At 48.6% G+C, this 12,415-nt stretch overlaps 1 protein-coding gene across 3 annotated transcripts in view; it reads left to right on the top strand.

Annotated features, from left to right (window-relative positions):
• Positions 1-558: 558 nt before the first annotated feature.
• Positions 559-12,415, top strand: part of CPNE5 (copine 5) — a 174,219-nt gene continuing 162,362 nt past the window's right edge. For all 3 annotated transcript variants that reach the window (XM_029573398.1, XM_029573399.1, XM_029573400.1), the window contains exon 1: positions 559-774. In XM_029573398.1, the coding sequence (XP_029429258.1) occupies positions 659-774 (116 nt within the window). In that variant the 5' untranslated portion in view covers positions 559-658. The remainder of the gene's footprint in view (positions 775-12,415) is intronic.

The raw sequence follows: 12,415 nt of genomic DNA on the forward strand, positions 1-12,415 counted from the left end.
GGGAAAGCCCCAAATGCCTGTATTAAATTAAATACAAGCAGGAGGCACACTCGGTCTCAAACCCGCCCCAGACCGTCCCACCTACCCACCTCCGATCAGGCCCGGCTGCTCGCAGGGAAAGGGGCGGGCCCAATGGCTCCGCCCCTTTTTATATCCCATTCAAAAACCCAGTGACACAGCGAGGCCGGCCAACCACAGCCCTCAGGTCGGCTGAGCTGGCCCCGCCGCATCACAGGCACATCATTGCAGGGGAGGGGGGGGGGTGCGGAGTGCAAGGACGTGCATCCCGGCTCTCCCCCCCCCACCCCTCCCTCCAGCATCTGACCGGAGGAGCCCGGCTGGCGCCCATATTATCATGGATCCAGCGAGACAGGCTCCCCCGCCCCTTCCATTAAGTGAAGTCTTTGGTGGGGGGAGATTTATGTGTGTGTGGGGGGGGGGGGAGTAGAAAGTGTGACAGGTAGGGGAACTAAGGCTGCACGTGCCACTTGCACTTGTCGTGGGGCGCAGGGGGGGAAGAGATCCGGGGGGGGCTGGGGGCTCCTCGCTGGAGGCGGAGCTAAGCCGCAGCTTTAGCACGAGAGGCTGCGGAGGGCAGGGAGAGAGCCGGCTGGCTGAGATCGGGGCAGGAGCTGCTCGGAGCCCGGATCGGCTCTGCATGCCCATGGAGGAGGACGAGATGGAGCAGCTGGAGGATATGGCATCCGTGAGCGACTTCGATCCCAGCGCCGGGAGCATCCCGGCCACCAAAGTGGAGCTGACCGTGTCCTGCAGGTGAGGAGAGGGGTCCCCCCCCCCCCCCACCACCACCACCACCGGGGCAGAACAGGAGCTCTGCTCTCCCCACCTGTTCCTGCAGGTGCCCAACTGTCCCGTCTTCCCAAGTTGACCCCAGTTCTTGCTTTAGATTTCGTGTTTAAATGGGTGAATAGGAGAAAGCAGGAAGCAGCTGCGTGTAAACAGCTGGGTAGTAAGAGGCTGGCGGCGTTACTTAAGGGGCATAGTTACAGATATCTGGATCTTTTCTACAAAATAAGTAAATAACAACTTCTAAAATCATTTATTAAGAAAACACGTGAAAGCTAGCTTTATCATGTATTGTAATCCTCTTCAGTCAGGCCAAGCGGATGCCACCTTGGCCACAACAGGCTTGCCAGGAAAATACTTCTCTCTGCCACTCTTCGCCCGGTGTTCTGAGTACAGAGGTTTCCGTAATACAGAGAAAAGGTAGCGGAGCCAGTGGGTATGTCCTTAATACACAAGCGTATGAGAGGAAGGTGGAAGGCCAAATCAATATAATGGCAAAAACACAAAGATTTGGTGACAGATTCCCATGTCCACAAATATTCATATACGATTATGAATATTTGTGGTCATTGTGTTTTGCCCGTTATACAGGGGCGCCAAACTACATAACCCCCACTGCATTTGAAATACATTGAATAAAGGGAGGATGTAATCCAGTTGAATGGGATTACACTTGAAAAAAGATGTGTAGAGCTTGGTTTTGTACTGTCATTTATGACACTTCCCTCCAAAACAGGACACCATCAAGGATCAGAAACTCCCTTTTAGCTTTACAAGGGTGAGGGACTTCAGTCAGTGCGGAAGAACAGTGAGTGGGAAGCTGGTGGGTGAGGTCTGTCTGGGTAATTTACTCTAAGTGCCTTCTGATCTATTTTAAAAGCATTAAAATGTCTTAAGGTCTGCATTTGTGAACCAGTAATACTGTTCCCAACCAAACTCTGCCTCACCACATAATCTTAATGCAATCCAGGGGTTTTCTTTAGAAATTATTATTTATGTAAAAAAAACCCAAAAAAAAAACCATAGCGCTGCTTGCCATAAATATATTCCAGGATCTTTATTATTTCAGTTTGAACACTCTTGGTTCTCCAATTTGCATTCCAGTGGATCCCAGTGGCTGCAATGGGAATCTTTTAATGGCATGAAAGGAGTTAGGTGGTCAGAAAGACAGGAGCCCCTGTAAATGCCCTTAGGGTTTCTCTATGAACTTATGTGTACTTCTCTGAAAGGCTCTTTGCAAAACTCCTGGGAGTCGCTAAAACTGTTTTGATGGAAGGAAAACGATGTAACGGTCTCCTGTTAATTATGACAGCAGTGCTACCTACTCGGCTGTGGTCCAGATCTGAATGAGCAATCAGTTTAAACCGATTCTTTCCTTAAACGGTTTCTCGGAATTAGCCACATCACATGTGGATCGGATCCTGGTTAAACAGGGCTCTGCCATCGGCTTCTCGTGCTTTTTTTTTGGGGGGGGGGCTTGTAGCCCCCTCCCCTCCAGGCCTGCTGTGGAATGTGAGACCGAGGGGGCGGGGTCTGGGAAATATCACAGATGCCCTGAGCAGCCCCAGTCCGTATTCCTCACTCCATCCTTCCCCTGCAAAGATAAGTACAGGAATATAAAGAATTGCAAAGCAATTCACAGGATCTCTTTTTTTTTCTTCTCAGTTTAATAAGAAAACTTCATTTTTTCCCCACTTTTGGGCTAAATCCAAACGTTTTCAGTGAAAATGTTATTTGGCTTTCTAGCTTTTGTACAGGTGCTGCACATTCGGTTGCTGTAAGCTTAAATGGTTCAGAAGATCCTGTGTGCATAGGCAGACAGACAAAGGAGCACATTGTTTCTGGGAGCTTCCTCCTGTTTTGGGGTCCCCTGCTGTCACACATTCATGCCTTAAGCAAGGGATTCTTTTCACACCCTTTCCGAAAATGCATCCTTCCTTGTTTCTGAAGGCACCTGTGGCGCTGTTGCTGTTCCTTTTGACTTTTGTTTGAACGTCAAAAAGACAAACCATAGACACGTTTTGGGGTGGGGGTGGGGGTTTCTCCTCCCCCCCCCCCCCCAAACGTTCACAGTCTCGGGCAACTGTTGACGGTAAATTTGAGGTCGTCTTTGTGAGAGGCATAAGGACAGATGAATCACTGTGTAAATCAAATGTATTCATTTAATTGTACATGTCTAACTTGCCCTGATCCCCTTAAGCATTCCTGTCGGGGTATAACCAACAAATAATCCAGGACGCCCATTAAAACATCATGCAGTGCGTTCACGCTCTCTGCCTCTCTCTTCCAGGAGAGTCGGGGCACAGATGGATGTAAAATAAACCAAAAGGAATATGCCATATTTACCTGGGTCCAACATTCAGGCAATATTGTGAAAGTCTGAAAACAAAGAGAGCCCTGTTTTTGTATTAGGTTGCATCGAGAGTTTCCAGACTTCGGCAGGTCTACAGCATTTCTTTTGACGGATGTCTCACATCACTCTGTGACACTTTACATGCTTGTTGACTGGTTTGTTGATTGGAAAGTTGAAGCAAAGCAGAAATGTTCCTTTCTTGGATGATGCACATGTCAGAGGGTCTTTACAATGTGCGTTGCATGTCAGTAGACTCTAATATTTGTTTGCCAGCATACACCAGTCAGTGAATTGTGCTGAGTACCGTATTTCCACGCACATAACCCGCGGGTAATGTGCGTTTTTACCTACCCCGCATGCCCCCCGCGGGGTATAAACGTGGGCGGGTTATCCAGAAAAAATTTTACAGCAGCGGTTAACATCTCTCTCCCCCCGCCCCGGCGCTTCACGCTGTATATCCCTCCGCCCACTCCGCCGCGGGCATTGACTCGGCTACACGTGGACAAACTTTCCGACCAATAAAGTCCGTCCTATCCCTGCGCCCGGCCGCTTCCTGATTGGTCAGGAAGGAACGAGGGGACAACGAGAGAGGAGGGTCAAACTCCCTCGGGAAGCAAAGCGCCGGCGATGTGAGAGGGAGCGGCTCGCACCCCGGGGCAGGCCATGAAAATGCTGGGCATGTACGTACCGGAGCGCTTCTCGCTGAAGGCGTCCAGCGTGCAGGACGGCATGGGGCTGTACACGGCGCGCAGAGTGCGCAAGGTCAGTGTGCCGGCGGCCCCGCCCCCTCGGACAAGCGCCCTGTCTGCCCGCGGGTTATATGAGGAGGCGGGGTATATTAAAGGTTTCTTACATAAATTTTGAAAACCTGCGGGTTATGTGTGTGGGCGGGTTATATACGTGGGCGGGTTATTGTCGTGGAAATACGGTAATACCGAAATAGTCCCAGAAATAACTGTAATACCCCCTTGTTTATGTGTTTGTGTGGAAATCCTTCAAGCAGCTGTTCAGAACAGCAGCACAAATGACCTCACAGGAAATGGGATCTGATTGGTTTGCATAGTGTATATGTGTGTGTGATGTCATTTGTGACATCACAATTAACAGTGTAGACTCTGTTGTACCCAGTGAGTGTGAGGTCATCTATGACACTGCTCTGAGGGTTTCAGGTGAATAGTTGGGGAGCAGTGTAAAGAGTTTGAAACCAAAGGTTCGTTGTAATATTTGGGATCAATACTTTGGAATTTAGGTGCATTACTGCTTATGAGGGCTCTGTTTGAAATAATCCAGCGCTCACAGAGGGTTCGGTCTCGTGAGAGTTTTGTCTGCCCTGCTAGGGACCTGTTGGGTTGTGCCTACCTGTGTCTGTTTCTGTTTAATGTCTGTGCCTGTGCTCTTAAGCCATAGTCAGGTTTTAGTTTTCCTCACAAACACTGACAAGACTTGGATGAAGGTGTTTGCCTATAATATATTGTACATTTATATGTTTCTATGTAATATGTGTGTATGTCACACAATGGATGTGAAGAGAGGCTATCACGCATGTACTCATATGAAGCTGAGGAAAAATGTGTGTATGTGCCTGAATCTATTATATGCGTATACATGTATGTGTGTGTACATTATGTTTCTGCCTTTGTGTATCTGCTGTATGTGTGTCAGTTTGTAAATGGTAAGGGTTCATGCGTTCTTCTAATTAGATTGGTAATAGCCATAGATCGACAGGATTGCATGTCATGTCGTGTTGCTTTTGTGTGTGTGTGCAATATACAGGGGAGTCTATGAAAAAGAGTATATGCCTAAATGTCTATGTTTATGGTCTATGTGTACACATGGTGGAATACAATAAGTGTAGATTGTACACAGTTAATGAGTGCATTATTTGTTTAAACTTTATATATATATAGAGAGAGAGAGAACATGCTTGTCTGTGTGATTGATGTGTTCATCTGTGTACATGCATGTTGTGTATGCTTGTGTGTAGATGTCCATACAGTGTCACCTCTCTGTCCTGTGTATATGCATTCACAAACACAGGACATTGGTGTCGTGTGTGTGTGTTCATGGAGTATTCTTTACAGACACTGCTTCAGGGGAAGATGGTGGGATGGTGAGGAGGAGGGAAAGAAATTGGGGGGAAGAGGGAAAGGTAGAGAACAAGAAGAAAAGAGGAGAAGATGGGGAGTGATAAAAGCATGAAAGATATTCCTGTGAATAATGCACTCAGCTCACCCTATGCAATTAATTACAGTTCTGCTTTGCTTAAAAAAAAGAGATTTGGAGGATGAATGCAGGCTGTGCTCTGAGACACAGGGTGACAAGAGGGGATCGAAAGATTCCCTGTACCACTGTCTCTGACTGCTTCTGTCTTTCTCATGCACCAGTCCTAGAAATGACAGGCTCTATCTCCCTGTGCCCATTGCCTGAGCTACCTAGTCTTAGAGGTGACAGGCTCTGAATCCCTGTGCCCATCCCCTGATCCCTCCAGTCCTAGAGGTGACAGGCTCTGTATCCCTGCTCCCATCCCCTGAGCCCTCCAGTCCTAGAGGTGACAGGCTCTGCATCCCTGTGCCCATCCCCTGAGCCCTCCAGTCCTAGAGGTGACAGGCTCTGAATCCCTGTGCCCATCCCCTGATCCCTCCAGTGCTAGAGGTGACAGGCTCTGTATGCCTGTGCCCATCCCCTGAGCCCTCCAGTCCTAGAGGGGACAGGCTCTGAATCCCTGTGCCCATCCCCTGATCCCTCCAGTCCTAGAGGTGACAGGCTCTGAATCCCTGTGCCCATCCCCTGATCTCTCCAGTCCTAGAGGTGACAGGCTCTGTATCCCTGTGCCCATCCCCTGATCCCTCCAGTCCTAGAGGTGACAGGCTCTGAATCCCTGTGCCCATCCCCTGATCCCTCCAGTCCTAGAGGTGACAGGCTCTGAATCCCTGTGCCCATCCCCTGATCCCTCTAGTCCTAGAGGTGACAGGCTCTGTATCCCTGTGCCCATCCCCTGATCCCTCCAGTCCTAGAGGTGACAGGCTCTGAATCCCTGTGCCCATCCCCTGATCCCTCCAGTCCTAGAGGTGACAGGCTCTGGATCCCTGTGCCCATCCCCTGAGCCCTCCAGTCCTAGAGGGGACAGGCTCTGGATCCCTGTGCCCATCCCCTGAGCCCTCCAGTCCTAGAGGTGACAGGCTCTGTATCCCTGTGCCCATCCCCTGAGCCCTCCAGTCCTAGAGGTGACAGGATCTGTATCCCTGTGCCCTTCCCCTGATCCCTCCAGTCCTAGAGGTGACAGGTTCTGCATCCCTGTGCCCTTCCCCTGATCCCTCCAGTCCTAGAGGTGACAGGCTCTGTATCCCTGTGCCCTTCCCCTGAGCCCTCCAGTCCTAGAGGTGACAGGCTCTGTATCCCTGTGCCCTTCCCCTGATCCCTCCAGTCCTAGAGGTGACAGGCTCTGTATCCCTGAGCCCATCCCCTGAACCCTCCAGTCCTAGAGGTGACAGGCTCTGTATCCCTGTGCCCATCCCCTGAGCCCTCCAGTCCTAGAGGTGACAGGCTCTGTATCCCTGTGCCAATCCCCTGAGCCCTCCAGTCCTAGAGGTGACAGGCTCTGTATCCCTGTGCCCATCCCCTGAGCCCTCCAGTCCTAGAGGTGACAGGCTCTATAGCCCTGTGCTCATCCCCTGAGACCTCCAGTCCTAGAGGTGACAGGCTCTATAGCCCTTTGCTCATCCCCTGAGACCTCCAGTCCTAGAGGTGACAGGCTCTGTATCCCTGTGCCCATCCCCTGAGCCCTCCAGTCCTAGAGGGGACAGGCTCTGTATCCCTGTGCCCATCCCCAGAGTCCTCCAGTCCTAGAGGTGACAGGCTCTGTATCCCTGTGCCCGTCCCCTGAGTCCTCCAGTCCTAGAGGTGACAGGCTCTGTATCCCTGGGCCCGTCCCCTGAGTCCTCCAGTCCTAGAGGTGACACGCTCTGTATCCCTGTGTCCGTCCCCTGAGCCCTCCAGTCCTAGAGGTGACAGGCTCTGTATCCCTGCACCCATCCCCTGAGCCCTCCACTCCTAGCGGTGACAGGCTCTGTATCCCTGTGCCCATCCCCTGAGCTCTCCACTCCTAGAAGTAACAGGCTCTGTAACCCTGTGCCAGTTTCTTGAATCATTCTAGAATAGAAAGATTCTATTGCCTATATTGCCCAATATGCATGTCTCTTCATGTATAGGTCCATGGGTGGATTTGTGTAATTGTTAACTGTGTGCATTCGCAGCATCATATAGTTGTTGTTGAAATGCAGTGATAAAGTAAATTCTGTGCTCTCATGGTGCAGGATCCATGTTTTGTGTGCCCTCTGAGCTGTTTCCTCCCTCTGCTCATGATATTCCAGTTCTTGGAAATGGGAGCTGTGACATTCCTATGCCAGATATACTAAGTGTCATGGCCGTGTATGTCACGTAGGGACACAGCATCGCTCACTGTCTCTGCAGATTTTGAATAGATTAAAAAATCTTTGCCATGCCATTCTGGCAGGGTATGCTTTGTAAGCTACCTTGTAAGTCCACTCGTATATATGTTGACATCGTAAATGACAGCAGAAAAAGATCCAAGTGGTCCACTCAATCTCACCAGCAAGTTGTTTACGGTAGTAATAAATGCCACTCTGTGCAGGTTACCCCCGTGCCTTCTGTTAAAAGTAGTAACTGCCGCTCCGTGCAGGTTACCCCCATGCCTTCTATTAAAAGTAATAACTGCCACTCCGTACAGGTTACCCCCGTGCCTTCTGTTAAAAGTAATAACTGCCACTCCGTGCAGGTTACCCCCGTGCCTTCTGTTAAAAGTAATAACTGCCACTCCGTGCAGGTTACCCCCGTGCCTTCTGTTAAAAGTAATAACTGCCTTTCAGCTGTCTGTACAGTATTCATGTTTTATGTGTATCAGTCTGATGCCTGTATGGGACTCTGATGAAGATCCATTCTTCATCTGTCTTTGCTGTATTCCTGCTTTATGTGTGTTTGTGTAACACCTGCATGGGTTTCTGAGGAAGATCCACTTTTCATATGTCTGTGCTGTATTTATTCTTTATTTGTAGCTTGATGACTCCTGGATAGGGTCCTGATTAAATATATATATATTTTTTAAAATATTTATTACATGCCTGATCATCATAAAACTTCCATTACAGGCATTACAACAGGTACAATTAATACAAACACATGCAATATGCATTTAGAAACCAACATATACAGTTGATCAAAGGGAGTCACACACTCCCCAATACCTTACTGTAAATTGTCTTATACTCCAGTGAACATCCCCAGAATTAAGACACAGGGTCTGCCAACCTATCTCAAAAAACTGAAGTAATCCTAATAGCTTTCTGAGACCCCAAGAAGAAAGCAGACTGAAATAGCCGATGGCTCTTCAGCTGGGTCTGTAAAAACAGTGATATTTTATGCAGAATCCAACCAATATGTTAGGTATTCTCCATCCTCAGATCCCTTTTTGTTCTTTACCAGTAGAAAAATCTGCATTATAAAAGTACACTTTTTATCCTTTGCAATTCATGTTCTCCTCTGCTTGTTGTGATATCACACGATAATGAGACAAATCTAAGATTGGGGCAGACGTAGGGCAAAAACAATTTGCAAAGAGCCCGCAAGTCCGTTTTGCTTTGAATGATTTTAAAATATACCCAGCCTTTGTCCCAAGGATTTCATTTCCTGCGACTTCTGGAAGAGAAACATCCACGGTGAAAAAAAAAGACAAAAAAAGATACAAGTAAAACCTTGCGGACAAAGCCCTATGTCCCCCAAATCCAGGAGTGCTTTTTGCACAGGGCTCTGTCTGAGGCTCTTACAGGAAATGAAATCCTCCGATACGAGAGGTCACTTCGAAGTTATGCAAAGCTAACTGACCTGCGGGTGGCTTTGCCTTTCTTCCTGCCTGATCCATAAATCTGGCTCTGAGAGTGGAGCCCGCACGCCTGCTCCCTTCCTGCCCACTGCATCAGTAAGGAACCAAACGTAAGTGCCCTATAAACAGAGCACATTAGCCTAGTGGACTAAATAGGTCCACCATGGGCAACGTGGGTAGAATTTGCATTTATAGAACACTTCTGATGCAAAGAGGGTAAGCCACGTGAAACGCAGCCACTGCTGGGGAGAATGGCACGGCAGTGCACGTCTTAAACCTGGGACTGAGAAGCGGGGGAAGGCACGGTGTTATCTTATGATCTACAGGTGGGTACCCCAGGCATCTGGAAATGGAATGATTTGTGAAAGAACACCTAGAAAGTCACTGGAGCATGGGCACTTCTGTCCCAAGAGGAATCGTGATCCCTAATTCAGTGCTCAGACTGGCCAGTCTCCCAAAGTAGTGCCTGCACAATGTTTGCTGTATTTTAGGGCCTCCAGAGCAAAGTAATTTGTTGGTGTCCAGCTCAGAGAAAGCCGAGGATGAGGGTTCTGCTGCCCGTCTATCCCCAGGCCCTGACACCTCTGTCGGGCCTGGTTTCACTCTTTTGATGTGTGAGAATCAGGTTTGCCCCCCAGATACAGGACTCTTCGCGTCTCCAGTCGCACACAAGGATGCCAGCTTTCCATGCAAGAACAGCCAAACGTACAACGCCAGAAAAGGTGGTATCTCCTTTTGGCTGCTGGCAGGTAGTCTGGGATTTTATCTTTTTACATCTTGTAAAGGTTTTGACACATTTTTAGGTTTTGCTAACAAGTTTAGCATCCTAGTTACTAAAGTGTGTTTAAAAACAACAAAAAAAAAGCTGGACTGTAGTTACCTACCCACTCCTGCTTCCCGCGCTGTACAGCAGGGCCATCTCTGCGCTCCTGCATCCCTCTGAATCTCTCTCGTCTTCAAGAGAGTTGTGAAGGCTGCGGTCAGCACTCAGCACATTCCTGAGCTCGTTTAGTACCATCGGGGGGGGGGCCCATAGCCCTACCCTCTCTCACTGGTATAAGTACTGCCACTACCCCCTCCTCTCTAGTTTAATTTGCAGTCATTTCACATTGATCAATACTGTTTCCTTTCCTAGATCCATCCCCTTCTTCTGTACATACTGAAAAATGAACTCCGTTCTGCCTTTTGCCGGTCCATCTCTGCAAATCCCACTTTGTCTGATCTATTCCCCCTTTGGTTTTTCACCTTCAGTAGGTCTGAAGAAGGTTTCCTCTCTTCCTTTTATCAATTCTGTTTGAGCTTTTGCTCTTCTAACTGCCCCTCGGCCTCCTTTTCATTTGCTGTATAATTCTGCCTGTCACCTCTGCCTGTGTTTGTATTTATTTATTTTTTTTAATGCCAGCCTCTTTGCTCTTCCTTGGAGAACCATATAGGTCTCTTTCTCTCCTTGTCCCCTTGCTAACCCCATGGTTCTGGTCTGCTCCCTGACCAGAGTCCCTCCTACCAGCTGTCTGATCTCAGAGAGGTCCTCTTCAATATTCTTCCTTCCCTGAACGAGTCTTCATTTTCTTGCTCTATGGTACAGTGAATCTGCTTTGTGGACCTTGCAGTCTGGCCATTCTTGGGCATGAATGCTTATTGAATCTGTAATCTATTTCTATCATAAAACTTCCCTTCTGCTAAGGAGCAAGGGGCAAAACTCAGCCCTGGTGACAGTCGAGGAAGAGGTTCAAACTTAGTTTACGGCGCTGGCATGTAGATTTTCTGTTCCTTCATTTGTGTCCCTAACAAATGGACTTTGGAGATAATTTGAATGTTTGTAGAGGCTGCAGAGATCCAGATGTTTCTGTAAAGATTCAGTAACTTTTTTGTCTCATGCAGAGGCGAGGAGGTCAGTACCTCTGCTTCCATCCCTCAACACTTTTCTGTAGATCTCCTCCTGGCTTCTGCTGCCTTTGATTTTACATCTGGGGACAGCTGACCCACCCCTTTGTCTTGTCTGCTGGGAACGTTTCTTAGAAGTTGTTCCTGGTGCTTTACAAATGGTCCTTTTATTATTTATGTATTTGCCTTGCATGCGCTGGATGCCACACATGGAGATGCACAGGCCATTGCACGCAGACACGACGCCATCGGTGCACTGAAACATGCAGAGGATGCGGACGCATGTGCAGGAGCATGAACATGCATGACCATGGATGCAAAATATGCATGCAGAAACATGCGCTGAGGTGAAAAATAATCCATTTTCTAGAGCTGCTGGGAGAAAGGTCATCTGGTCCTGCAAAGCTGCAAGAAAGTCAAGGAGCTGAAAAGCAGGTAATTGGAAACACCAGGAAAACAATCTGAAAAAAGCCCAAAGGTTCCCGCTCCTCATCTCTGAAGTGATTTTCTGGCTCTGTCGGAGAAGGCAGGATGCAGGGATTTCTTTATCACACAGATCATTTGGGCTTTATTGGCGGCTAATGGATTAGAACTTCTCTTTTTGCCCAGATTTTCTGTCATGGGGAAGGTGAAAAAGAAGACACTCTTTTAGTCGGGCTGGAATTGATTCTCCTGGTCTCTGAATAACCAGCAATGGTTACAGCTGATGGTTAGTTACAGATGTGAACAGCTGTGAGGTGTTATTTGTAGTGTAAACTCAAGCGTTGCAAAGGCTGTGGGCTCAGGCCACTGGAAAGGAATAAGGTAGACTTGAAGGCAGAAAACCGAAAGGAACAAATACGATTTTTGGAAGAAAAAGACAGTGGTGGTTATGGTGACGAATCTGTCTCTCTCACTATACCATGAGTGACACCCGGCCACGGGAGGCCACATGCAAGTATTGGGAATGGCATTGGCAGTAAATTTGAGAGACTGAGATCACTCGGCATTCTTGTAGGAATGAGGTTCATTCCTGTCAAGGGATGCACAAAATGAGGTATTACCCCATGACTCCATCGCTTTAGGGGGTGGGTGGAGGGGAGGGAAGAGACACTATCACTGTGCCACCCAGGATTTGGCCATTGCCACTGTGCTGTTGAGACACCTTCACAGCACAGGGGGAGATGCCACCATTGTCTCATGGGAGACCCTTTCCACTCCGCCACAGGAGATCACTGTTATGCCACGGAAGGTTCCCTTACTGTGCCACGGGAGCACTGGTCACTGTCTCACTAGCTCAAAAGGCTCTGTCATTGCTGGGGGAGGGGAGGGAGGAATTCCTTAAAACCGAACCTATCCCGGGCGTGTTCAGAGTGTGTTCCCTCCTTTCACCGGACCTCATTGCCTTGAAAGCGGGCCTGGGTTTTCTATGCCTAGGGTGGCAAACTGTTGCAGTGGGTCCCAGCTGCAGCACATCCATGGCCTGTCTCGGTAGG

The sequence above is a fragment of the Rhinatrema bivittatum genome, chromosome 12, assembly GCF_901001135.1.
Source record: "Rhinatrema bivittatum chromosome 12, aRhiBiv1.1, whole genome shotgun sequence".
In the NCBI taxonomy this organism is placed as follows: Eukaryota; Metazoa; Chordata; class Amphibia; order Gymnophiona; family Rhinatrematidae; genus Rhinatrema; species Rhinatrema bivittatum.